General features: G+C 42.5%; 1 protein-coding gene across 1 annotated transcript; it reads left to right on the top strand.

The window, feature by feature from the left end:
• Positions 1-9,229: 9,229 nt before the first annotated feature.
• NCR3LG1 (natural killer cell cytotoxicity receptor 3 ligand 1) lies at positions 9,230-27,023 on the top strand. The gene is made up of 5 exons (XM_050759240.1): positions 9,230-9,518; positions 14,180-14,530; positions 24,735-25,073; positions 26,591-26,688; positions 26,961-27,023. Exons 1-5 carry the CDS (start codon positions 9,449-9,451, stop codon positions 27,021-27,023), a joined length of 921 nt encoding a protein of 306 aa, XP_050615197.1. The 5' UTR covers positions 9,230-9,448.
• Positions 27,024-27,057: the final 34 nt, after the last annotated feature.

The following is a 27,057-nucleotide window of genomic DNA, read 5'->3' as shown; positions in this document are numbered from 1 at the left end:
TTCTAGTACTGCCAACCTGTTTAATGTGACAAAAGCAAATCAAAAGCAATCAAACTTTTGATTTAGTTTTAGAAATTTAGATTTTTTCAAATATTGCTCATAGAATTATGTAGAAAAACAATTTTATTTTATGTTTATAGATATATATAATTTTCACAGCAAAGCTTTTAGTTTATATTTTAATTGATGTCAGCCATGCTTTTGATGATCCTGTATGCCATGTAGCAGTTTGATTGTCAGCCGGCCCTTGACAGTGTACTTCTCTTTCTGTGCTCCACCCTCTGGTTACCATCAAAGCTCTGCATGCCTGTGTCAACAAGTTTTGTTTTACTAATTGTTTATAATCAATTGCAGTTAATAGTTTAAGTTTTGCTGGGAAAATTTGCTTACCTCTTTTTATTATTTTATAATTAGTAATATATTTCCCAAGCCTTTCCAGATTTATGAATATATACCTCAGAATTAAAGTGTTACAATATTTATTTTACAATTCTTATAATTTTGGCTACTCCATAGAATTTTTATTTTCATTTTATTTTATTTATTTATTTTTTTGAGACAGAGTCTTGCTCTGTTGCTCAGGCTACAGTGCACTGGCGTGATCTTGGCTCACTGCAACCTCCGCCTCCCAGGTTCAAGCAATTCTGTCTCAGTCTCCCAAGCAGCTGGGACTACAGTGCATGCCACCACACCTGGCTAATTTCACCATGGTGGCCAGGCTGGTCTTGAACTCCTGACCTCAGGTGATCCACCCACCTCGGTCTCCCAAAGTGTTGAGATCACAGGTGTAAGCCACCATGCCTAGCCTATTTTTATTTTTATTTTTATTTTATTTTATTTTATTTTTGAGACGGAGCCTCACTCTGTTGCCCAGGCTGGAGTGCAGTGGCACGATCTTGCCTCACTGCAGTCTCCGCCTCCTGGGTTCAAGTGATTATCCTGCCTCAGTCTCCAGAGTAACTGGGACTCCAGGCATGTGCCACCATGCCCAGCTAATTTTTGTTTTTTCAGTAGAGACAGCGTTTTGCCATGTTGGTCAGGCTGGTCTCGAACTCCTGACCTCAGGTGATCCACCTGCTTCAGCCTCCCAAAGTGCTGGGATTACAGGTGTGAGCCACCGCGCCTGGCTAATGGAATTTTTAAATGAGTAATGATTTATTTTCTACATGATTTCAAAGTTATGACTAGTCCAAGTGATTTAACAGTGAGAGAGAAAATAATAAAATTGCATCTAGTTCTCTTTGCTATCTCCCATGAATCATTGCATTTAACATGTTATTTCTGTTCAATTTTAGTTCATTTTCAATGTGCATTTTTAGTGATATCACAGTATGTGTCATTTAATTAAATCCCTGCCCTTGCTTTAGATTTTCTGTGCATGGGGTATGAGGCACATGTGCAGTCTGTGCCATGTTGTATTTGTTTTGTACCATGTTGCTTGGCCTATTTTGCTTCCATGCTGACCTCCATTGTTAAGGTGATTTGGAGTTGTTTTACTTTTGAATTTTACCCATTCTGTTCATGGTGTGACAACTTTCTAAATATTTCCTTATTGAAGTAGTGATGTATAGATGATTTCCCTTTTAAAACGTATTTACTATGTCCTTTAATGTTTTAAACAATTTTATGGAGGTATTTATTGAAGCATTTCTATCAAACATGACCATTTAAAATCCCTATCAATTTTGTGTAGTGATTCTTGTTCTATGACATTTAGTAATATGATCTTAGAATTTGCATCTTAATTTTTTTCTAACTAAATCTCAGTCCTAATCCTGTATCATTTTTTGTTTCTTTTGATATGTGTGTGTATTTATTCTCTTTGATGTTCATAGTATGTTTCATTGAGATTCAAGGTTGATTTTTTTGGGGGAAAAAAGTACCTTTGCAGAAAAGTCTGTTTTTCTAGAGCTAGTTAGGCAGGCCCTCATTCCTGGTTTGGTTTCAACTGCAGAGAGTGCTTGTATCGCAGGAGAATTTCTGACTCATGGGGTGGGTCCCTGGCTCTTTACTCCTCTCTGATAGAGTGAACTAGCATCTGGGGCAAATACATAGCAGTCAGATGCTCTGATGAATGTCCATGTTCAGTTCTTTGACTTTTTCGTATCCTCCTTAAATAATAATGGTTTTAAAGATAAGCAGAAACCTATCTATAGTACTTCATAGATCTCAGCAGGCATTATTCATCTTACAGTTAATACAGGAAGAAACATCTTTGATACGGAAAGACTAGGGCATGAATTCAGCAATCCCTGGTTAGGAGAAAAGTAGCCTAGTTTATTAATTCTTCACTACTTTTGCGTGGATGACCGGAGTTTTAATCAAGTTCTTTCCTCTCTTTTTTTTTTTTGAGACGGAGTCTTGCTCTGTCGCCCAGGCTGGAGTGCAGTGGCGCGATCTCGGCTCACTGCAAGCTCTACCTCCCGGGTTCACGCCATTCTCCCGCCTCAGCCTCCGAGTAGCTGGGACCACAGGCGCCCGCCACCACGCCCGGCTAGTTTTTTGTATTTTTAGTAGAGACGGGGTTTCACCATGTTAGCCAGGATGGTCTCGATCTCCTGACCTCGTGATCCACCCGCCTCGGCCTCCCAAAGTGCTGGGATTACAGGCTTGAGCCACCGCGCCCAGCCAAGTTCTTTCCTCTCTATAGGCACTCCCCCATTTTCCCACTTTTGTATTGATCTTCCCACTATTGTATTTCTAATGCACCTTCTTAATCACTGGAGAAAGCTTTTGAGGCATGTAAGAGGTCCTAGCACCATTTTCAGTCTCAGAGTTTCATAGCCACTGGCTTTATGGGACTCTATTATCAGGCCTTGCAAACAAATTTGTCCCTTCCCTCACAATCCCAGGCTATTCATCTTTTCTCTAAGGGAGCCCTTTGTATTACTAATTAAGACTAGGTGACTATATTAAAACAGAGTTATCTTCTAAAAGATTTATATAAATGATAAAACAGAGGCTAAGTATTTTTGTAAGGACAGCAATTTGAAGTCAGTTAATGCCTAGAGTGACTGTTTCATTCTTCTGCTATGGCTCTGGTGACTTCCTGATAATTCTGTCCAAGCCCCTGTATCCAGTTCCAGGACCTAAGAATGGAAGAGCTCTGGAGGCTGAAGGTAGAAGACGGAGCCCCCTTTCAGTGACAGTGAAAGGGGGGTTAATCTTTCCTGAAGCTGTTAGTCTGGTATCAGCACACATGAAAATTAGAAACTTGCAGCTTTAGAAATAGTATCTGTGTAGTAAATGCTGTCTGTGTACCAATTTGTATAGCTTTTAATAGAAAGATCTTTTTGGATGGAAAATGTGTGTAAGCTTGTGACTAAAATAGTTCTGGATGGAAGACCATTCAGTATCTTCTGAAAAAAAAATTGTCCTCTGGAACTAAAATATGAAAAAAAAAAAAAAACGCTATCCATTATTACTTTTTTTTAAATGAAGAAAACCAGTGCTGCATAATCCACATTTCACCAGTATTAATTATGTCTTAAAACCATTTAAGAATGATGGTTTACATATCCTATTTTAAAGTCAGAATTTTAAAGAATTTTATTTGTTATTACTAATTATTGGGAGAATATTGAAAAATTTTCAATTTAAATGTTGAATTAAAAATGTAACCTTTTCTGCTGGGCGTGATGGCTCACGCCTGTAATCCCAGCACTTTGGGAGGCCAAGATGGATGGATCACGAGGTCAGGAGTTCAAGACCAGCCTGGCCAAGATGGTGAAACCCCATCTCTACTAAAAATACAAAAATTAGCCGGGCATGGTGGCGGGCATCTGTAATCCCAGCTACTCAGGAGGCTGAGGCAGGAGAATCACTGGAGGCCAGGAGGCGGTGGTTGCGGTGAGCCGATACCGCACCACTGCACTATAGCCTGGGTGGCAGAGCGAGACTCCGTCTCAAAAAAAAAAAAAAAAAGTAACTTTTTATAAATATGGGGCTAAAAACGTTATTTTTAAATTTTGGAAAAAGTTTTGCTAGCTTGAAGATTACTTAGATTTATTTTTTCTTATTTAGATATTTGGCCGATTTTTAAAACTATAAATAAACAATTGGACTTCGATAGAGAATCAGAAAAACAGGACTTTATATCATTTTTGTTACATTTGAATTCATTTTATAAATATATATTGTAAAAATTCTTCCAGTGCAATATTTTTTGGAAAATATTGTTCTAGTCATTGTTTGTATAGGTTTATTTGTAATTATATTAAAAGTAAAATTAGAAAAATATGTAATATTTGTTGTAATTTTCTGGGGAAAAAGATTTGACAATGTTAATAGAATGGATTATTTGTAAAACACCAACATTAGACAGTCATAGAGCCTGAGTAAGGGCTTAGATATTATCTTCCAATGAAGGAACCCGTTCTCCAGCATAGCTAGTAAGTGGTTATCCACCTCCTGCTTCAAGTCTTCCAGTGATAGCACTGAAGTGGAAATCACAGTGGTTTCCAGGCTTGTATGCATATTGAAATCACCTAAGAGATATAAAAAATATTGGTACCTGGGTCCCATCTCCAGGTGATTCTAATATGCAGACAAGTTTGGGAACCAGTGGCAAATCATGTAGAAAAGCACCTCACTCTTTTTCAACATTAGAGAATCCATAATGGAGAGGAAACCTGGCTGATGTTATGAAGAGTCTAATAAGCATTTAGATGTCATTGAGAGCATTTATAACCATACTCCCTACCCTCCAGTGTTGTATGATAAATAAATATTTCCATTTAAATTCAAGAACCATTTGATAAGATAGCACATTGACAGAGTCCATGATGTTGGTATAGTGGAAAGTCCTGGACTGGGTGTTAGGAGTTTTAGCTGCCCAACTTTAAATAATTTTAGCCTTACAAAAAATTTGCAAAAATAGTATAAAGAATTATATGCCTTTCACCTAGCTTCCTCAAATATTAACATGTTATATAACTACAGTAAAGGTATTACAATTAGGAAATTAACATTGATACAATTTATAAACTAATCTGCAAATTTTGCCAGTTACTCTACTATAAATCTTTTCTGGGCTAAGATCCAATCTGGGATCACACATTGCATTTATTTTTGTATGTGTTTGTTATTTTGAAAAAAATCATTGCAACAATAGTATAATGAATTTGTGAACCCTGAAAATTTGAGACAGGTCTCAGTTAATTTAGAAAGTTTATTTTGCCAAAGTTGAGGACATGGCCATGACACAGCCTCAGAAAGTCCTGACGACATGTGCCCAAGGTGGTCGGGGCACAGCTTGGTTTTATACATTTAGGGAGATGTGAGACATCAATCAATATATATAAGAAGTGCATTGGTTTGGCCTGGAAAGGCAGGACAACTTGAAGCAAAGGCAGGAAGGCTGTAAGTGCGGTGGGAGCTTCCAGGTCACGGGCGATACATAAAGGGTTACATTCTTTTGAGTTTCTGATTTAGAGTTTCTACCTTTCCAAAGAAGGCAAGTCAGATATGCATCTATCTCAGTGAGCAGAGGAGTGACTGAATACAACGGGAAGCAGGTTTGCCCTAAGCAGTTTTTCAGCTTGAGTTTTCCTTAGTGATTTTGGGGGCCCAAAATATTTTCCTTTCACAAATTCTAGTATACCTTGCTGTCACTCTTTCTGTCCAATTCTTTGTTTGACTGAAGCATTTCAGAATTAAGCTGCAAACATTGTGATCCCTTACCCTAAATATGTGAGTGAGCATCTCTTATGAACAAAGATTTTTTTTCTCATAACCATCATATAATTATCGAATTTGGGAAACTTAACATTGTTACAATACTATTAATCTAATGTATAGTCCATATTCAAATTTTACCAATTGTCTCAATACTGTCCTTTATAATAATTTTTTCATGATCCAGGATTTGTGTGTTGGATTTTGTTGTCAGGTCTCTTTAATTTCCTTTGATCTGGAATGGCTCCTCAGTTTTATTTTGTCTTTCATGACATTGCCATTTTTTGAGTACAGGTCATTTGTTTTATAGAATGGCTCTCAATCTGCATTTGTCTAGACTGGTTTTTCTCACAGTGTGGTCTGTGACTGGTGCTGGTCTACGCCTGGCTGTTACCTAATGGTGAGGAGGCCAACCAACATTACTCATGATATTGGAAACTTTTATAGCAATTCAAAAATAATTTTATGTCTGTTGAATCTAAGAATAAAAATTGAGGGCGTGTATTTTTATGTCTTTTTATTTCATTTCTCTAGTAATTCATTTTTATTTTACAAAATGACAGTTCTTCATGGGTTGGACACTTATTTTTTATTTGTATTTACTTTCATTTTTTAGAATTAAAAAAAAATAGTAGAGACAGGATCTTGCTATGTTGGCCAGTTTGGTCTTGAACTGTTGCCCTCAAGCAGTCATCCTGTCTCTGCCTTCCAAAGTGGATCAGCCAGCATGCCTGGCCAGGTTGGACACTTTTAAAAAGAGTTCTTCAGCACAGCTACTTGGAACAACACTGGTCTAGAATGAGGTGTGTTTTGTTTTTGTTTTTTTGTTTGTTTTGTTTTGTTGTTGTTGTTTTGAGACAGGGTCTCTGTCACCCAGGCTGTACAGGCATGAGCCACCACACCCAGCAGAAAGCTTTTCTTATACTGAGCCAAAATCTCTCTCCAACTTGCTTTTGCCTTCAAGAACATCACCTAATGTGTACTCACATACGTAGGTGTTTGCTTTTCAGAGACTTACAAGACTGGTACCATGTCTTAAACCCCCAGGCTACTCCAAGCAAAACGGGCTCAGCTCCTTTACTCATTTGTAGTGATTAGGATTAGGTTCCGCTGAAAATGAGAACATTTTAAATAAGAGTAGCATACTGACTTTGCTTCTTATGTTCCACAGGTCCAGAAGTGTCATTCTAAAGCTGGTAGAGGTTTCACGAGTCATCAGGGACCCAGAACCCTTCTCTTTTGCTGTCCCCTTGTCCTAGTGCATGGTTTCCACATTGTGGTGCAAGATGTCTGCTCAAGCTCTAGGCATTACATCTGCTATCCTGCTGTCATAAAAAGGAAGGGGAAAAGAAGATCATTTTTCTTCCCTTTAAGGACATTTCCCAGAAGTCACACAGAACATTTCCATTTATATTACTTTGGCCAGAACTTGGTCATATGGCCACATTTAGCTCCAGAGTGGTTAGGAAATGCAGTCTTTTATTTTGGAGATCCCTGTGCCCAGGAAAACATTGGAGGCCTTTTTCAAGGAAAAAGGGGAAAATAGATATTGGTTGACAAATAGCAGTCTCTGCCATACTGTCCCTGGATACATGTCTTTGGGTGAATGTCCCTTATTTACCATTCTGATTGCTTGTTGGATATTTTCAATGTGTGTTACAATATGGTTCCAAAATTGTATGTGATATTCCAACAGCAAGTTGGATGTAATGTGTCATATAAATGACCTCAGTGTCAACCAGCATTTGAATACTGTGAATACTATGCATCAATAAAGAACATAGAAAGTCAGAGGTTTCCATAAATAATTCCTGAGGATATGTGCTTGTTTTGTTTGAGAAGCATCGTGAGGCATCTGCTGTGTGCTTTAGGGTTGAATGAAAAGTTGGCAAAAGTATTAAAAGACATGTTCAGGCTGGGCGTGGTGGCTCATGTCTGTGATCCCAGCACTTTGGGAGGCCGAGGTGGGTGGATCACTTGAGGTCAGGAGTTTAAGACTAGCCTGGTCAACATGGTGAAACCCTGTCTCTACTAAAAATACAAAAATTAGCCAGGCGTGGTGGCAGGCACCTGTAATCCATGCTACTTGGGAGGCTGACGCACAAGAATCTCTTGAACCGGGGAGGCAGAGGTTGCAGTGAGCTAAGATCGCACCACTGCACTCCAGCCTGGGCAATAGAACGAGACTCTGTCTCACACACACACACACACACACACACACACACAAAGATGTGTTCAGATAGATGTGATATTAGTAAAAATGAAAACACAGGTAATGACTTTTCATTCTAACGAAATATAAATGGAGAAACCTGCCAGTTTTACCCTTTAGAGTAAAAAGGGTACCAAAAAATTACTAAAACAGTAAAATTACCAAAAGTGTAATTTGATAATTTCTACAGAGTCACGTGTATGTGTCACAACTTTGTGAATCACTATTCTGGGCATGTATAAGGAGTCATCATATACCTCCATTGGAAATGTTATTTAATGATGTCACTAATACCAGACAAGGATGTCTCCTCAGGTAAGGCTCCTTGGAGGAGGCAGAGGTTGAGAAGAGGTATAATTTAGGTTTTTAAAATGCAATAGCCAGACTTAACCTTGCACATCTCTACCTGTTACAACGGTGGTCCGGAAAGCTGCAATCTGAAGGCCCCTCAGCTAGTTGCTGCCACTGTGGGCCCTCTGCGCATCTCTCACTTCTGGGCTCTTTATGCATGTACTCTGTTCTGCAGATAAGTGAGGATGTGACTATTTGCTTAGTGACAGTATCTCTAACCCTGCTTTTTCTCAGTTTTAGAGATGTGTAAACAGGCTGGGGATATGAGGTCACTTACCCACTGTCCTATAATCAGCAGATGGCATGACTGGCATTGGAGTTTAGGTCTGTCTGTGCTTTTCTGTACATTACATCCTTTTTAATTATGCGAAGGAAAAATGCAGTAGGGTCAATGAGACAAATGGAATGCAGGTTGCTGGGGAAAGAATGCAGGTTGTGCGTTACAAATGCACACACTTTACAGTGCCACTTGGGTTCTGAACTTTGCGGTTAAATTGATTTAAAAACTGGTCCAGAGGTGGTAAAACTTAAACAGCGAATGAAAATATTTGGGTTTGCTTCAGGAGGTCGCAAACCACTTCTTGGTTAGTAGAAATGGGAAATTAAGGGCCACCTTCAGGCGTTTAACTGAATCGTCCTGGGGATTTAATTTGGCTTTCGACTCAATGCTAAGGTTTTGTTGCTTTTGGTTTTTAAAGTAATGTAAGTTTATCGTGCCAACGGTAAGATATCTCTCTGGACGCGTGCACCTGCTCTCGCAATCACTGACTGCGGTCAGCATCCTCCTTAGAGCAGCGCCCCGGGCCACTTGGATCCCGGCCTCAATTTACTAAGCGAACTCAGAGGATGCCCAGAGTCCTGGACTGCAGAGCCGCTCGCGAGAGGCACCGGGGCTGTAACCGCGCAACCTCGTGCCGTGGGCGGGGACGAGGGAGGCTTCTCCGGCCGGTGTGCGCCCTGGCGCGAAAGTGAGGCGCGGGCGGGGCTGGTCACGCGCCTGGCTTCCTGCAGTGCGAACCCTGGAAATCCCGGAGACTTCGCAGTTGCCGAAGGGACCCGAAGAAGTGGGATGTGCAAAAGCGCCGGCTGGAAATCCCGGCTGTGTCTCTGTCAACTCTTCACGCAACAGAGGGCTCCCCCGGCCCTTGGTTTTTACCGGGCCGCCTGGTCCTACTCGGCGAAAAAAATTCCAGAGCTGCTGCCGTGGCGATGGCGTGGAGGGCTGCCTCCTCCGCGTGCGCGGCGCCCCTGCTTCTGTGGTGCGCACTGATGACCGCAGGTAGGGGGCGGCTGGGGTGGGCTGGGGCGGAGGCGGCTGGGGTGGGCTGGGGCGGAGGCGGCTGGGGTGGGCTGGGGCGGAGGCGGCTGGGGTGGGCTGGGGCGGAGGCGGCTGGGGTGGGCTGGGGCGGAGGCGGCTGGGGTGGGCTGGGGCGGAGGCGCCTGGCGCCAGAGGGTCCTTGCGGTTGGCTCCCTAGCGCCCCTCCAGGGGACCGCGACGTCCTGGGGGCTGGGGGCTCTATTTTCTTTTCTTTTTTTTTTTTTTTTTTTTTTTTTTTTTTTTTTTGAGACGGAGTGTCGCTCTCGCCCAGGCTGGAGTACGGTGGCGCGACCTCGGCTGACTCCAAGCTCCGCCTCCCGGGTTCACGCCATTCTCCTGCCTCAGCCTCCCGAGTAGCTGGGACTACGGGCGCCCGCAACCACGACCGGCTAATTTTTTGTAGTTTTAGTAGAGACGGGGTTTCACCGTGTTAGCCAAGATGGTCTCGATCTCCTTGACCTCGTGATCCACCCACGTCGGCCTTAAAAAGTGCTGGGATTACAGGCGGGAGCCACCGCGCCGGGCCTGGAGGCTCTATTTTCAAGCGCCCCTCCTTTGTGAGATGCGGAGTCCCCGATGCAACAGGTTGATATTGAAGGCCTGCCCTGTGCAGGGTCGGCACCTGTGCGAGCGGAAACGGTGCTTCCTTGGATGTCGCGCACTCGGTGCCTCGGTAATCTGCTCCTCTCTTGCATCATCCAAGGGGTCGGAGCAGAGAAGAAAATCAGGGAATGGGGAAAATAGGAAAATGATTCACCCGCGTATCAGTGGGTCCTCCTGGCTTTGCTAAGTAAGGTCTTTATTGAGAGAGGGAGGGGAGTGTTTTGATCTTGAGGTGACCTTCAAAAGTTCTCTTACTTTTTTGGGAACTCGTATGGGAATGTTCTGCGTTAACTTAAACAGGAGACTACAAGGCTGAAACGCGTATGTAGAGATATTTAAACTCATTTCTAACTAGAAGAATGGCAATTAAACAACAAGATGCTGCTTGACCCTTACTAGGCTGGCCACAATACGCTCCTGGGTACCAGGTGCTGGAGGGGGAATGTAGGAATCCCGGAGGCGCTCTCTGGGCGCTCCAAGTCACTGCAGGTGGAGGCGAGCCGCGTGTGGACCTCACCGTGGAGCGCTGGGCGGCAGCTTCACACCACGCCCTTGCTGCTTGCCGAGCAGCGTGAACGGATGTTGAAGGCAAAGAGCCAAGCAGTGGACATACAATGTAATACCCTTTCCACAGTTTGAGAAACAGAAGATACAGCCTTAAAGAGAACAAAAATATATGTTAAACACCTTAGAATGACTGCCCAATGGGAGAGGGAAATGAAAATAAAAACGGGGGAATAGCATTTCTATACATTTGCAATGAGCAATGTGAAAATAAGACAGTTCCGAGTGAAGTGTGGGCGGCGACGAAAGCCAAATTTGCGCTGGACTCGGCGCTGGTGGCTGGAAGCGCTTCCACGCCCTCAGTCTGGGTCTCCTCGAGCTCGAAGTGGCGCCTGGGGGCTCCCGCCACGCCCACCCGGTCCCGGGCCCGGCGCCCCCTCCTCAGGAGCCTCGGGTGCCAGCCACTTTCGTCCGGTCCTCGTCCCCACGGATGCTGGCGGTGGTGGAGAAGGGCCGCGCGGTCTCTGGGAAGCGGAGAGGAAGGAACGCCGTTTGGCTGTGCGGCGGCGCTTTAGTGGCAGCAGCAGCAGCTCCTGGGAGGAAGCTAGTTCGGGCTCGTCCAGCCACAAGGAGTGAGGCGGCCGCTGCATGACGGTCGGACCCCAGAACCAGGCGTTGGTGCTGGACTTCGGCACCGGAAGACACTGTGAAATTGAAAACCATCGGAAGCTTTCGCCTAACAAATCATTTCCGCCCACAAGAAATCCCTACACCTTAGAATGGAACATCTATTTCCCGGGCTGTTATTCTGTGTGGAAGCAAATTTAAAGTGGCACAAGAAAAAAAAAATCCAATCAGACAAAGGAATTCGTCAGATTTTAATGCAAGATATTCTAGCCCGTCTTTGTATGAGACTGTCTTTAAAGGTTGTTGATATAGAAAATGTTTTAAAGAACGTTAGGTTTTATTTCAGAAATGAAGTTCAAAAGAGCAATTTGTAAAGCTGTAGTTAACAATCCTCCCTGGTTGGAGGGCTCTAGAACGGGAGATTCTCTATGCAGGTTATACCACTAGTTGATTTGAGAAGATAAATGCATAGATGCTTTTCCTTGGAAACAAGACTGCAGAAAATTCCAAGGATCTAGTCCTTGAAAAAGGGGAATGCTCTTAAGCTGTTATTAAGGTACTAAACTCTGTACCTTTAAATGAAAATACATGGAGGTCCGGGGTGAGCGCTTGGGCGCTCTGAAAATAGACGACGTTTCCCAAATTTGCCTTCTAAATTTTGATTTGTTGATTTAAATCTTTTAAATTTATGTAGTCTGGCACTCAGGTTTGTATTCCTTTTAAGCACATGTTAGTGTTTTGGTATTTTCCCCTCCCCCTCCGACCCCCCAATTCTTTTTTTTTTTTTTTTTTTTTTTTTTTTGGGTAGTCTCTTTTCATTTGTAAGAGTGACAATAGAACTAGGTGGCCTGGCTATTTCTCTCGTATCCTTGGCTCCTCCATTCTTTGGTTGGCCACCAGGGGGAAGCATACTGTTTTTTGGTTACAGTTGACCCTATCTTCATTTTGTAGGTCAAGTCTGTTTTTGCCTTGATACATAGAACATAAAGCTTGTCACCATGTTTGCCTAATGTATTATTTGTAAAAATAGACTTGCACAAACCTTTGAGTAAGTTGGCAGGTTTTTGGATACATTTTTTGTTAACATTAATTTTGAAAACTTTATTTAGATATGTTGGGTGTGACTAATGAAAGGACATGTTTGATGGCAACAAGGGGAATTCGGTTTCTGACATTTATCTAAATATTGATGTCTAGCTCTGCATTGTTAGTAATGAGTCTGACTTCTTTGGAGTTGCACTCTTCTTTGAAACAGCAAATGTAATATTTTGAACTGTCTTGCACTTTTTGTTGGATTGGTGTAAGCGTAAACTTGCTGGCAACCTACTGTTCTAAAATAGAAAACATCTAGCCAGTCGCAGTGGCTCATACCTGTAATCCCAACACTTGAGGAGGCAGTGGGAGGATTGCTTGAGCCCAGGAGTTGGAGACCAGCCTGGGCAACTTAGTAAGTCTCCATCTCTACAAAAAATCAAAAAATTAGCTGAGCATGGTGGCGTGTGCCTGTAGTCCCAACTACTTGGGAGGCTGAGGCAGGAGGTTCACTTGAGCCTAGGAGGTGGAGGCTGCAATGAGCAGTGATAGCACCACTGCACTCCAGCCTGGGTGACACAGCAAGACCCTATCTCTAAATAAATAAATAGGAAAACATCAAAAAAAGAGAAAATTCTCTTTACAATAGCATCAAAAAGAGTAAAATACTTATGAGCAAATTTAACAAAAGAAACAAAGTATATACTCTGGAAACTGTAAAATATTGCTGAAAGAAATTTAAGATCTAAATAAATGAAATGGAAAAATGTCCTGTCTTAGTCTTGCCAGGCTACCATAACAGATGTATACTGTGTGGCTTAAACAGAAATTTTTTTCTCGTTTTGGAGGCTGGGAAGTCCAAGATGAAGGTGTGGATGATCTGGTTTCTGGTGAGAGCCTCATTTCTGGTTTATAGAAGGATACCTTCTTGCTGTATCTTTACATGGGGGAGAGAGACACATCTCTCTGTCTTGTCTTCATTTATTTATCTATCTATTTATTTATTTATTTATTTTTGAGACAGTGTCTCACTCTGTCATCCAGGCTAGAGTGCAGTGGCATTATCACAACTGACTGCAGCCTTGAACTTCTGGGCACAAGGGATCCTCCTACCTCAGCCTCCCAAGTAGCTGGGACTACAGGTGCTAACCACCATGCTGGGCTAATTTATTTTTATTTTTTTGTAGAGACAAGGTCCCATTATATTGCCTAGTCTGGTCCAGAACTCCTGGGCTCAAGCAATCCTCTGGCCTCAGACTCTCAAAGTGCTGGGATGATAGGTGTGAACCACCAGGCCCAGCCTCATGTCTTGTCTTTTTCTTTCTTTCTTTCTTTCTTTCTTTTTTTTTTTTTTTTTTTTTTTTTGAGACAGAATCTCACTCACCCAGGTTGGAGTGCAGTGGCACGATCTTGGCTCACTGCAACCTCTGCCTCCTGGGTTCAAGCAATTCTCCTGCCTCAGCCTCCTGAGTAGCTGGGATTACAGGCACCTGCCACCACACTTGGGTAATTTTTTGTATTTTTAGTAGAGATGGGACTTCACCATGTTAGCCAGGATGGTCTCAATCTCCTGACCTCACGATCCACCTGCCTTAGCCTCCCAAAGTGCTGGGATTACAGGCGTGAGCCACCGTGCCCTGCCTCATGTCTTTTCTTGTAAGGGCACTAATCCCATTCATGAGGACTCTCCCCTTAGGACCTAATCACTTCCCAAAGGCCCTGCCTCCAGATACCATCACACTGGGAGTCAGGCCTCAATATGAATTTTGGAGGACTCCAGCATTCAGTCCATAGCACATCCCAAAAACTTGTTCATAAATTGAAAAACTGAACATTGTGTTCTCTTATTGCCACAGGTGATCTGAAAGTGGAGATGATGGCAAGGGGGATTCAGGCCACACGCCTGAATGACAGTGTTACCATATCCTGCAAAGTCATTTATTCCCAACCCCTCAACATCACTTCTATGGGTATCACCTGGTTTCGGAAGAGTCTGACGTTAGACAAAGAAGTCAAGGTCTTTGAATTTTTTGGAGATCACCAAAAGGCATTCCGACCTGGAGCCAATGTGTCTCTATGGAGGCTGAAGAGTGGGGACGCCTCACTGAAGCTGCCTGGAGTCCAGCTGGAGGAAGCAGGAGAGTACCGATGTGAGGTGGTTGTCACCCCTCTGAAGGCACAGGGAACGGTTCAACTTAAAGTTGTGGGTGAGTGTCTCGGGGCAGTGCCCTATAGTTCCCATGGTGTTGGGGTTAACAACAACAAAACCCAAACACCTCTTTGAGCTCCACTTTCCTGTATTATAAAATGGTCTGATAATACGTGGATGAACTTGGTGGCTGTATTAGTTTGCTAAGGCTGCCATAACAAAATACCATTGACTGGGTGGCTTTAAACAACAGATGTTTATTTCTCACACTTCTGGAGGCTAGAAGTCTGAGATGAAGATGTCAGCAGGATTGTTTTTTTTCTGAAGCCCCTCTCCTCTGGCCATCTTCTCCCTGTGTCTTCACATGGTCTTTCCTTTGTGCCAATATCTGTGCCCTAATTTCCTCTTCTTATAAGGATACCAATCATATTGGATCAGAGCCCACCCTAATAACCCCATTTTTAACTTAATTGCCTCTTTAAATAACCTATCTCTAAATACAGTCACATTCAGAGATACTGGGAATTCTGGGAGGACATAATAATTTTAGGAGGATGTAATTCAGTCCAGCATGGACCCTCCATAGTTGTACATAAGACTTTGAATGTTTTGTCTATAGTAATTTTGGGAGTGAGAGGCATATTAATTAGGATTCACTTCCTCTGCAACTGACAGAGGAATAACAGTGACAGTGGCTATATATATAGCCAACTGACGATGGCCGTATATATAGCCACTGTTCTTCCAGGCTTTATATATCTATAGAAAGGGTCTACATAGGAGACAGGGTCTTGCTCTATTGCCCAGGCTGGAGGGCATGGCACAATCATAGCTCACTTCACCTCCAGGGCTCAGGTGATCCTCCTGCCTCAGCCTCCTGAGTAGCCAGGACCTCGGGTGCATGCCACCACGCCTGGTTAATTTTTACACTTTTGTAGAGATGGGGCCTTGTGTTGCCCAGGCTGGTCTCCAACTTCTGGCCTCAAGAGATCCTCCTGCCCTGGCCTCTCGATGTGCTGGCATTACAGGGATGAACTACCATGCCTGGCCAACAGTGGCTTTTAAAGACATTAATAGATATATTTTTTTTTAGGACAGTTTTGGATTTACAGAAACATTGCAAAAATAGTATGAGAGTTCTCATATCACTCTCATCTTGCATACCATTTCCCCTATTATTAACATCTTGCATTCGTTTGGTACCTTGATATAATTAATGAACCCATATTGACATTTTACTATAATTAAAGTCTGTAGTTTATTCCTATTTCCTTAGTTTTTACCTAATGTCCTTTTTCTGCTCTAGGATCCCATCAGAATACATTGCATTTAATTGTTATATGTTCTGAGGCTCCTTTTTGCTGTGACAGTTTCTTAGACCTTATTTTTGATGTCCTTAACAGTTTGGTGAGGGTGTTGGTCAGGTATATTGCAAGATGTCACTCAATTAGGATTTGTCTGCTGTTTTCCTCATAATTGGACTTGGGGTTATGGGTTTCTGGAGGAACATTGCAGAGGTAAACTGCTATTTTCATCACATCAAATCACATGACTTATGACTGTTGATGTTGACCTTGACCATGTAGTTGAAGTAGTGTTTGTCTGGTTTCTCTACTGAAAAGTTACTCTTCCCCCTATTTTCATACTGTACTCTTTGAAAGGAAGTCACTCTGTGCAGCCCACACTTAAGGTGGGGGTTTACTTATGTTCTTCCTCCTTGGGGGTGGAGTATCTACATAATTTTTTAAAGAATTCTTCTGCATGGGAGATTTATCTCTTTTCTCCTATTTATGAATTTATTCAATCATTGATATCAATAAGGACTCAAGGATATTTATTTTATACTTTGTGTTATAATGCAGTACTACTTTATTTTTTCTCAAATTGTTCCAGCTTTGGCCACTGGGAGCTCATTCGCTTGGCTCTTGTGTCACATTGACATACCCCAATCATTGTAAGATTTTGTTTTATTTTATTATTTTATTTTTTGTTTTATTTAATTTTTGGAAAATCCATATCAAGGATTTTGTTTGATTTTAAGCACTTTTTACTTTTTGGCACTATAAGATGCTCCAGACTCATATTGTATATTTCCTCTCTTGTATATTTCCTGGTTCTAGTCCTAGAACCAACCAATACTCCGAGAAACTTTGGTTCCTTTTATTGGAAAATGATATTAGAAACCAAGACCAAGTACACTAAGTGTACTTTTTGCTACTGAGGTATCATTGGATTCTAGATCCTCTCAGCCAACAGAGCAAAGAAATATATGTATGTGTACTAACCTCTGCATATGTACATATCTATAAATATTTCTATGTGTAACCATCTGTACCTATATTAAACATTTGTTCTCACTGATGTCTCCAACTTTAATCCATTACCACATAGATCCTTCTCTTGCTTATCTGTAAACTCCCACTCCAACAGTGAGAAACTTGTACCCACCATACTCTGTTTATTTGTTTAATTGTTAACCTGTACTCCCGTAAGAAACAACTTTATCTACTAGAGTACAGTGCTTCTTGGCAATTCCTTTTTTTTTCTTTTTTTTTTGGAGATTTATTTTGAGACAGAGTCTCGCTCTGTTGCCCAGACTGGAGTGCAGTGGTGTGACCTTGGATCACTGCAACCTCCACCTCCCAGGTTTAAGTGATTCTCCTGCCTTAGCCTCCCAGGTAGCTGGGCTTACAGGTGCCTGCCACCATGCCTGGCTAATTTTTGTATTTTCAGTAGAGACGGAATCTCACCATGTTGGCCAGGCTGGTCTTGGACTCCTGACCTCAGGTGATTTGCCCACCTCAGCTTCCCAAAGTACTGAGATTACATGCATGAGCCACCACACCTGGCCCAGATTTTAGCCATTCTAGTAAGTATATAGTGGTATCTCATTTGTTGTTTTAATTAGCAGTTCCCTAATGACATAATGTTGGACATCTTTTCATGTTCTTACTTGCCATTCGTATGTCTTGTTTTTGTGTGTGTTTATTGGTCGTCCAGGCTGGAGTACAGTGGTGTGATTACAGCTCACTTCCCAGGCTCAGGTGATTCTCCTGTTTCAGCCTCCCAAGTAGCTAGGACTACAGGTGCACATCTCCATGCCTGGCTAATTTTTGTATTTTTTGTAGAGATAGGGTTTTGTCATGTTGCCCAGGCTGGTCTTGAACTCCTGGGCTCAAATGATCTGCCTGTCTCGGCCTCCCAAAGTACTGGGAATTGTATGTCCTCTTTGATGAGATGTTTGTTCAGATTGCCTATTTTTTAACTGGGCTCATTTTTTAAATTGTTATGTTTTAAGAGTCCCTTGTACATTCTGGATACAAGCCTTTATCAGATAGATGTCTCACAAATATTTTCTCACAGTCTGTGTCTTGTCTTTTCATTGTCTTAACAATGTCTTTTGTAGAGCAGAAGTTCTTAATTTTAAAAAGTTGAACATACTACATTTTTCTTTCATGGATCATGCTCTTAACATTGTATCCTAAAGCTCATCACCAAACCCAAGGCTACCTAGATTTTCTCCTATGTTATCGTCTAGAAGGTTTATGGTTTTACCATTGACGTTTAGGTCTATGAGGCAGTTTACTTTAATTTTTGTGGAAAGTGTAAGGTTTGTGTCTATATTCTATATGCATTTTTTTTTTTTTTTGCATATGAACACCTAATTGTTCCAGTATCATTTGTTGAAAAGACTGTCCTTTCTCCATTGAATTGCCTTTGCTTCTTTGTCAAAGATCAGTTGAATATATTTGTATGGATCCATTTCTGGCTTTCTATTCAGTTTCTTTTTTTTTTTTTTTAAATACAGGCTGGAGTGCAGTGGCACAATCTTGGCTCACTGCAGCCTCTGCCTCCTGGGCCCAGGCAATCCTACCATCTCAGCCTTCCAAGTAGCTTGTACTACAGGCTCGTGCCACCACTCCCAGCAAATTTTTGTATTTTTGTAGAGATAGAGTTTTGCCGTGTAGCCCAGGCTGGTCTGGAACTTCTGAGCTCAAGTGATCTCACCCGCCTCATTCTCCCAAAGTGTTGGGATTATAGGCGTGAGCCACCACGCCCTGCCCTATTCAGTTTCATTGATCTCTCTCTTCTTTCCCCCATACCACACTGTCTTGATTACTGTATTTTAGTAGTAAGTCTGGAAGTCAGGTAGTGTTAGTCCTTCATTTTTGTTGCCTTTCTTCAGTATAGTGTTAGCTCTCTGGGTTTTTTCTTTCGATATAAAGTTGATAATCTATTGATATCTGCAAAATAGCTTTCTGGGATTTTGATTGGGATTGCATTGAATCTAGAGATCAAGTTGGGAAAATTGACATTTTTTTTTTTTGAGGCAGAGTCTTGCTATGCTGCCCAGGCTGGAGTGCAGTGGTACCATCTCAGCTCACTGCAACCTCTGCCTCCCGGGTTCAAGCAGTTCTCCTGTCTCAGCCTCCCAAGTAGCTGGGATTATGGGTATGTACCACCATGCCTGGCTAATTTTTGTATTTTTAGTAGAGACAGCATTTCACCAAGTTGGCCAGGCTGGTCTCAAACTCGTGACCTCAAATGATCCACCAGCTTCGGCCTCCCAAGGGGCTAGGATTATAGGTGTGAGCCACTACACCTGGCCAGTGGTATTATATTTTTAATTTCAAATTCCAATTGCTCAATTGTTCATTCCTGTCAAGTAATTGATTTTTGCCTGTTAACTTTGTATCCTGCAACTTGCTTTAATCACTTATTCATTCCAGGGTTTTTTTTTTTTTTGGCCAAGTCTTGAGATTTTTCTACATAAATCATGCTGTCTATGAAAAATACAGTTTTATTTCTTCCATTATTTTATTTTTATTTTTATTTTATTTTATTTTATTTTATTTTAATAGAGATGAGGTCTCACTATGTTGCCTAGACTGATTTCGAACTCTTAAGCTCAAGTCATCCCTCCCCCTTGGCCTCCCAAAGTGCTGGGATTACATTGTGTGAGCCACTGCACCCAGCCTCATTTCTTCCATTCTAACTTTATATCTTTTATTTCCTTTTCTTGTCCTGTTATTCTAGCTTAGACTTCCATTACAATGTTGCATAGGAGTGGTTAGAAGGGACATCTTGCCCGTTTCTGATTTTACTTTCTAACCATGAAGTGGTTAGAAAGTAACCACTAGCTATCTAACCATTAGCTATTTTTTGGTAGATATTCTTTAGCAAGTTGAGGAAATTTCCCTTTTATTCCTAGTTCGCTAGGAGTTTTTCATGAGTCACTGTTGGGTTTTGTCAAATACTTTTTTGCATTATTGGTATGATCATATAATTTTATCTTTAGCCTGTTAATATGATGACTTACAGTAACTGATTTTTGAATGATGAGCCAGCCTTGCATATGTGTAATACTTAGTTATGGTATATAATTTTTTTTTGTATTGTTGGATTAGATTTGCTAATATTTTCGTGAGGATTTTATATGTATTTTAATGAGTGATATTGATCTGTAGTTATCTTTTCTGGTAATGTCTTTATGTGGTTTTGGCAGTAGGGTAATATTGGGCTAGCAGAATAAGGTAGAATGTGTTCCCTCTGTCTACTTCTACTTTCTGGAAGAAATTGTAAAAAACTGGCATTCTTTATTCCTTAAATGTTTAGTAGGATTAACCTGTGAAACCATCTGAACCTGGTGCTTTCCTTTTTTGAACATGATTTTCTTCTTCTTCTTCTTTTTTTTTTTTTTGTTAGTTATTGATTCAATTTCTTTCTTTCTTTCTTTTTCTTTCTTTCTTTCTCTTTCTTTCTTTCTTTCTTTCTTTCTTTCTTTCTTTCTTTCTTTCTTTCTTTCTTTCTTTCTTTCTTTCTTTTTCTTTCTTCCTTCTTTTCCTTCCTTCCTTCTCCTCTCTCTCTCTTCTCTCTTTCTCTTTTTTCTTTTTTCTTTCTTTCTTTCTTTCTTTCTTTCTTTCTTTCTTTCTTTCTTTCTTTCTTTCTTCTCTTTCTTTCTTCTTTCTTTCTTTCTTTCTTTCTTTCTTTCTTTCTCTCTCCCTTCCTTCCTTCCTTTACTTTCTTCCTTACTTTCTCCCCTCCCCTTCCCTCCCCTCTCTTTCCTTTCTTCCTGCAACATCTCGCTCTGTTGTCCAGGCTGGAGTGCAGTGGTGCGATCATGGCTCACTGCAGCCTTGACCTCCTGGGCACTAGCGATACTCCCACCTTGGCCTCTGGAATAGCTGGGACCACAGGCGTGCACCACCATGCCCTGCTAATTTAAGGCTTTTTTTGTTTGTTTGTTTAAAGATATGGAGTCTTACGTTGCCCAGACTGGTCTTGAACTCCCTGGGCTCAAGCGATCCTCCCACCTTGGTCTCCCAAAGTGCTCATACAGGTATGAGCCACCATGCCTGGCCTGCTAAAGCATTTCTTTTTATGTTTCTCGCACAGCAGATCTGTTGGTGAAAGGTTTGTCTGAGAAAGTCTTTATTTATACTTCGCCTTTGAAGGAAAATTGTTCTGGATATAAGATTCCGTGTTGGTGTTTTCTCTTTTTAAAGTTTCAATGCTTTAAATTAATTTCACTTCACTCTCTTCTTGCTTGCATTGTTTCTGACAAGAAGTCCAGTGCTGTTCTTGTTCCTCTATATGTAAGGTGTGTTTTTCTCCCTGTGACTTTTTTCTTTTTCCTTCCTTCCTTCCCTCCTTCCTTCCTTCCTTCCTTCCTTCCTTCCTTCCTTCCTTCCTTCCTTCCTCCCTCCCTCCCTCCCTCCCTCCCTCCCTGCCTCTCTCCCTCCCTTCTTCCATTCCTTTCTCTCTCTCTCTCTCTTTCCTTTCTTTTCCCTTTTCTTTTCTTTCGTCTTTCAAGATGGGGTCCCACTCTGTTTCCCAGGTTGGAGTGCAATGGTGTGATCATGGCTCATTGCAGCCTTGACCTACTGGGCTGAAGCTCAAGTGATCCTCCCACCTCAGCCTCCCAAGTAGCTGGGGCCACACGTGGGTGCCACCAAGCATGGCTAATTTTTGTATTTTTTGTAGAGATGGCATTTCGCCGTGTTGCCCAGGCTGGCCTCGAACTTCTGAGCTCAAGTGATCCACCTGCCTTGGCCTCTGAAAGTGTTGGGATTATGGGAGTGAGCTGCCATGCTTGGCCATCTTTGTCTTTCTAAAGTTGAAATATGATATGGCTAGATGTGGATAGGCATATTTGGATATTTATCCTGCCTGGTATTCTCTAAGCTTCCTGGGTCTGTAGTTTGGTGTCTATCATTAATTTTGGAAAATTCTCAGCCATTATTTCTTCAAAGTATTTCTTCTGCTCCTTTCTCTTTTCTCCTTCTTGTATTCCCATTATATATCTGTTACACCTTTTGTAGTATCCCACAGTTCTTAGATATTCTGTTTTTTTTAAATTCTTTTTTCTCCTTGTATTTCAGTTTGGGAAGTTTCTTTTTTTAAAATTTTTGTTTGTGACAGGGTCTCACTCTGTCTCCCAGGCTGGAGTGCAGTGGCAGGATCTCAGCTCACTGCAACCTCTGCTTCCCAGGTTCAAGCGAGTCTTGTGCCTCAGCCTCCTGAGTAGCTGGGACTACAAGCGTGCACAACCATGCCTGGCTAACTTTTGTTTTTTAAGTAGAGACGGGGTTTTGCCATGTTGGCCAGGGTGGTCGCCAACTGCTGACCTCAAGCAATCTGCCCACTTTGGCCTCCCAAAGTGCTGGGATTATAGGCGTGAGCCACCACACCGTTCTGAGTTTGGGAAGTTTCTATTAACATCTTCAAGCTCACTGATTCTTTCCTTGTCAGTTTCTTTCTTTCTTTCTTTTCTTTTTTTTTTTTTTTGAGACGGAGTTTTGCTCTTGTTGCCCAGTCTGGAGTGCAGTGGTGCAATCTCGGCTCACTGCAACCTCCGCCTCCCAGTTTCAAGTGATTCTCCTGCCTCAGCCTCCCAAGTAGCTGGGATTACAGGCATGCGCCACCATGCCTGGCTAATTTTGTATTTTTATTAGAAATGGGGTTTCTCCATGTTGGTCAGGCTGGTCTCGAACTCCTGACCTCAGGTGATCCACCCACCTCAGCCTCCCAAAGTGCTGAGATTATAGGTGTGAGCCACCGTGCCCAGCCTCCTTGTCAGTTTCAAGTCTACTGATGAACCCACTCAAGGCATTCTTCATTTCTTTAATGATATTTTGAGTTCTAGCATTCACTTTTGGTTCTTTCTTAGCATCTCCATCACTCTGCTTATATTACCCATCTGTTTGTGCATGTTATCTGCTCTTTCTGTTAGTGCTGTTAACATTTTAATTATAGTTTTTTAAAAGTCCCTATATGATAATTCTAAAATCTGTGTCATACCTGAGTCTGGGTCTGATGTTTACTTGGTTTTTATGTACTTTTTAGCATGTCTTGTAATTTTTCAGTTGAAAGAGAGATATTATGTATCAGACTTTTATTATGAAGCTTTATGTTAATTTGGCTAGGAGCTGGGTTGTGTTTAATGCTTATTATAGCTATAGGTGCCAGAGATTTCAGTTTCTCTAGTGCTTTTTTCCCTCCTTTCCTATTGTCTTTGAGTTTCCTTATGAACTCCTTAAATAGGGTCTGTGCCTTGTAGCTCTCTCACTTGTAATTTTCTGTTATTATACTGGATCCCTGTTGATGTGGTAGTAAAGTGTTGAAGGAGAATCTGTTTATACTTTTATAATTAATCTTATTCTTTTAGTGGCCTGAGCCCCTGGACTGTGACCTTCAGAAGTGTTTCTTAGCCTTTTCTTTTTCTCTCTTCTTAAGTGATACAGAAAGGCTATAGACAGCTGGAGTTGCCTAATTTTCGTCTCCCAGGTCAGATAAGGCTCTGACATCTTCCCTTGAGATGGAGGGAATAATCTGGGTGTATTTTAAAATGATTACTTCTTTCCATCCCCCAGAAAGAAGAGGAGATTTTTCTTGGCTCTTTACTGTGAGAATCTGTTGGGGTTCCTGGAAGTAAAACTCATGACAGTGTGGTAGCATCCCCAAGACTGGGTCCTGAGGATGAAAACCCATGAAAGTATGGTAGCATCCCTAAGACCAGAACCTGAGGAGGTTTTTATTCTCAAACTAGTCCACACTCATCCTTTACTAGTTTGTCGGAGTTACTGCTTAAGTACTTCTACCAGTTTATGACTCCAGCAGCTTCTGCATGAGGCAATTTTGTCTTAGCTGTAATTTTCTTAATCTCCTTCTTTCTCCAGCTTTCTGAGTCGCAGTTTGCCCTGTCACTTCAATTCTCTGAAGAATCTAAGAAAAGTGGTTGATTTTCAATTTGTTCAGCTTTTGTTCTTATTATAGGGTGGGAGCGATGACCTCTCATGTGAGAGGGAAAACTGGAAGTCAGTAGTGGTTTTGGAAATGGCAGTTTATTTTTCTTTCAGAACTGATGTAGCCAGCCAACGGCAGATATGGCAGATAGCTCTGTGATCATCTGGGACCCGTGATCCTTTTATCTTGTCACTCTGCCATCTTCAGTATGTATCATCCACCTTGTGTTTGGAAATGGCCTATCCATCTCCAGTCATCACATAGTATTCCAAACATCCTGCAGGAAATATGAAGGAGACAGACAGAGAGAAAGAGACAGTCTTTTAAGACATCCTTTTAATTTAAGGATACTTCCTAGAAGTTGCTTTTGCCACTTTTGCTTAATTCCAGACCTACTAGACCTTGAGTTTGCATGGCCAAACATACCTGCAGTGGAGGTTGGGTGATATAGCTTTAATCTGGATATGTCATGGCCAGCTAAAAGTGCATAGAATAGAAATTGAAGAGCAATTAGCAGTCTCTACCACAACAGTGTTCCAAGGCTTTCCTCAGATTATGAAAGGTGTCTGTGGCACAACATAGCTTAAGAAAACTCTGCTTTACGAAATTGCTATGAGAGTTGGGGTCACAGCATGTCAACACTCGGTTGGCACTGGCACCGACATACCCAGAATATTTAGCCCAAGCTGACTTGCATTCAGTCACTCGCGTGTCCTGAAGGCTTGCCATGGGTCAGATGTCAGGCTGATAATAAGCTAATCCCTCCCTACCCTTCAGGAGTGCCCAGTCTGATATTGTAAATCTTCAGCTCATTGCTGGACATGGTTGCAGCATTATCTATGCCTCAGAGTCCCCATCTTTTAAAAAGAGTGTGCATCCTGTGTTTTTTGTCTTATCTGGCTACAGGAGCAGTGATGCACAGGTGTGAAGGTATGGTAGAAGCCAGTTAGCTTAAGGTGTGGCAGGGATAAAAGGCTGCTGGGCCCAACTCTGTATGACTTTTTTTTCCCTGGCAGCTTCCCCAACCAGCAGATTGTTTCAGGATCAAGCGGTGGTGAAAGAGAATGAAGGCAAATATATGTGTGAGTCAAGTAGGTTCTACCCAAAGGATATTAATATAACATGGGAGAAGTGGACCCAGAAGTCTCCCCATCATGTAGTGATTTCTGAGAACGTCATCACTGGTCCCACCATCAAGAATATGGATGGTACATTTAACATCACTAGCTACTTGAAGCTGAACTCCTCTCAGGAAGACCCTGGGACTGTCTACCGATGTGTGATACGGCATGAGTCCTTGCATACTCCTGTGAGCATCGACTTTATCCTGACTGCTCCTCAGCAGAGTCTTTCTGGTAAGGGTCTTTCTGGACATTTCTTCTCTTCCCTGCCTTGAGGGACTGTAACATAAGACTTATTCCCACACAGCCCGGGGTCTTAGCTGGGGACTGAAGGGGAAGGAGAGAAAGCTTGGACTGGAAGGTCCAAGCTGGGGTCTGGCCTAGCTCAGCCCCAGAGTCAGCAGTCCAGCTTAGGTCCCTACACCTGGGCAGAAGATGGTCTAGAGTGGTGACCATAGTCACCAGGTGGAGCAGGACGACTTGTCAGCTCATGGCAGCTTCAGGGTTTTGGATGGTCCATATGGCTTGAAATAGGGAACCTGCCAGCTGCTAGGGGAATGGGGACAGTATCCTACCCATGTTCCCTGAGGATAAGGGGCTATCAGGGGCCAGGGACCAGTCCTGCTAGCAGCCCTTCTAGTCAGGCTCTAGGTTCACTGTAAACTGTTGGCTGGTAGGCTGGTAGAGGCTGAATCAGTAGTCTTGTCTTTTTTTGTTTTTTGAGATGGAGTTTTGCTTTTGTTGCCCAGGCTGGAGTTCAATGGCGTGATCTCAGCTCACCACAACCTCTGCCTCCCATGTTCAAGCGATTCTCCTGCCTCAGCCTCCTGAGTAGCTGGGTCTACAGGCATGCACCACCACGCACAGTTGATTTTGTATTTTTAGTAGAGACGGGGTTTCTCCATGTTGGTCAGGCTTGTCTCGAACTCCTGACCTCAGGTAATCCGCCTGCCTTGGCCTCCCAAAGTGCTGAGATTACAGGCATGAGCCACCGCGCCTGGCCAGTAGTCTTGTTTTATGGGCTGTGTCCCAAGATGGGGAGGCTACAGTAGAGTGGTTCTGCAAATGCTCAGTGCCTTCCCCAGGCACACTGGATCCTTAAAACACAGTTCACGGCAGACCCACTCCTGCTGGTGGGGTGGGGCTTTTTGAGCTCATATGCCCTGGTCATAGCTCTGGTCTTGGGTAGGGGTAGCTCTGCTGGTAAAATGCATCTCCCTGGGTCTGAGAGGAGTAAAGAAGGCAGGGAGTGACTGGGGGCACTGAGGAATGTGGTCAGGCTATGCCAGATGGGGCCCAGGATGGTCCTGGGGAGAGAGGAATTATTCTTGGAAGTAAGGACTAGGAGTGTGTGTGGGTGGTGTGTGCAGGGCTGCAGGGAGGGTATGTGTGTCCACTGGGAGTATGAAATGGAAATAACCTTGCATGTATGGTATGAGGTGTTGTCTGTGTGGTATGCACATAGGGGTAGAAGATGGTGTCCTATTACAGAAGGTTTGAAGATGAGGGTGGCACACTTATGTGGTATGTGCTGTTCATCTTCCATATTTTTGGCAAGCGCTACATACACTGTTCGGTGTGTGGAGGTATATGTGATAGGAATGGAGACGCTGAGACATGTGGTAGAGGGCTGGTGGTTAAATCTCTGACAAGGAGGATGACACAACCACACAGATCCCAGCAGCAGTTGTGTGGTTTCTCTGGCCCTTGCCTGTAGGTTTCCTGTTAATATTTTCCTTCTCTCTCCGCAGAACCTGAGAAGACAGACATCTTTTCCACTTATGGGTGGCTTTTTTCATTCATTGCTGCTGGATTGATTTTATTAATTGTTTTGATTCATTGGAAAAAGGTAAGGGGCTCCAAAGCAAAGTTCAGCCCTGTGCCTTGGGCTAGTAAAAAGTTTTTAGGGCGGCTGCTGCCAACCTTACGAGACTCAAGGGACAGGCCTGCTGGAGAGGACTTTGTCAGTCCCTCTTCACCATCAGGTGTTGGGAATGTTGGCTCTGTTCCAATCCAGTTTCCTCTCACAGAGGACCTAGCTGTCACATGCCATCTGACCTTTGTATGGTGGTTTGTGACTCTGGGGTGATGTGTTGTAAAGCTTCCCTCTGTTTCTCCAAGTTACTAAGCAAGCATTATATCTCTGTGAATGAACCAGACTTGAGTGTTCAGACCAGGCCCTGAACTATGTGTGGGCTGCTTGTTTTTCTCACACATT

The sequence above is a fragment of the Macaca thibetana genome, chromosome 14, assembly GCF_024542745.1.
Source record: "Macaca thibetana thibetana isolate TM-01 chromosome 14, ASM2454274v1, whole genome shotgun sequence".
Classification (NCBI taxonomy): Eukaryota; Metazoa; Chordata; class Mammalia; order Primates; family Cercopithecidae; genus Macaca; species Macaca thibetana.
The sequence above is the reverse complement of the archived record's forward strand: the minus strand, read 5'-3'. Positions and strand labels throughout refer to the sequence as shown.

Coding starts and splice junctions, on each gene's coding strand:
- NCR3LG1 (XM_050759240.1), top strand. CDS start 9,449: ATGGCGTGGAGGGCTGCCTCCTCCGCGTGCGCGGCGCCCCTGCTTCTG. Junction 14,531..24,734: donor GGTTCAACTTAAAGTTGTGG/GTGAGTGTCTCG, acceptor TTTCCCTGGCAG/CTTCCCCAACCAGCAGATTG. Junction 26,689..26,960: donor TTTTGATTCATTGGAAAAAG/GTAAGGGGCTCC, acceptor TGTTTCTCCAAG/TTACTAAGCAAGCATTATAT.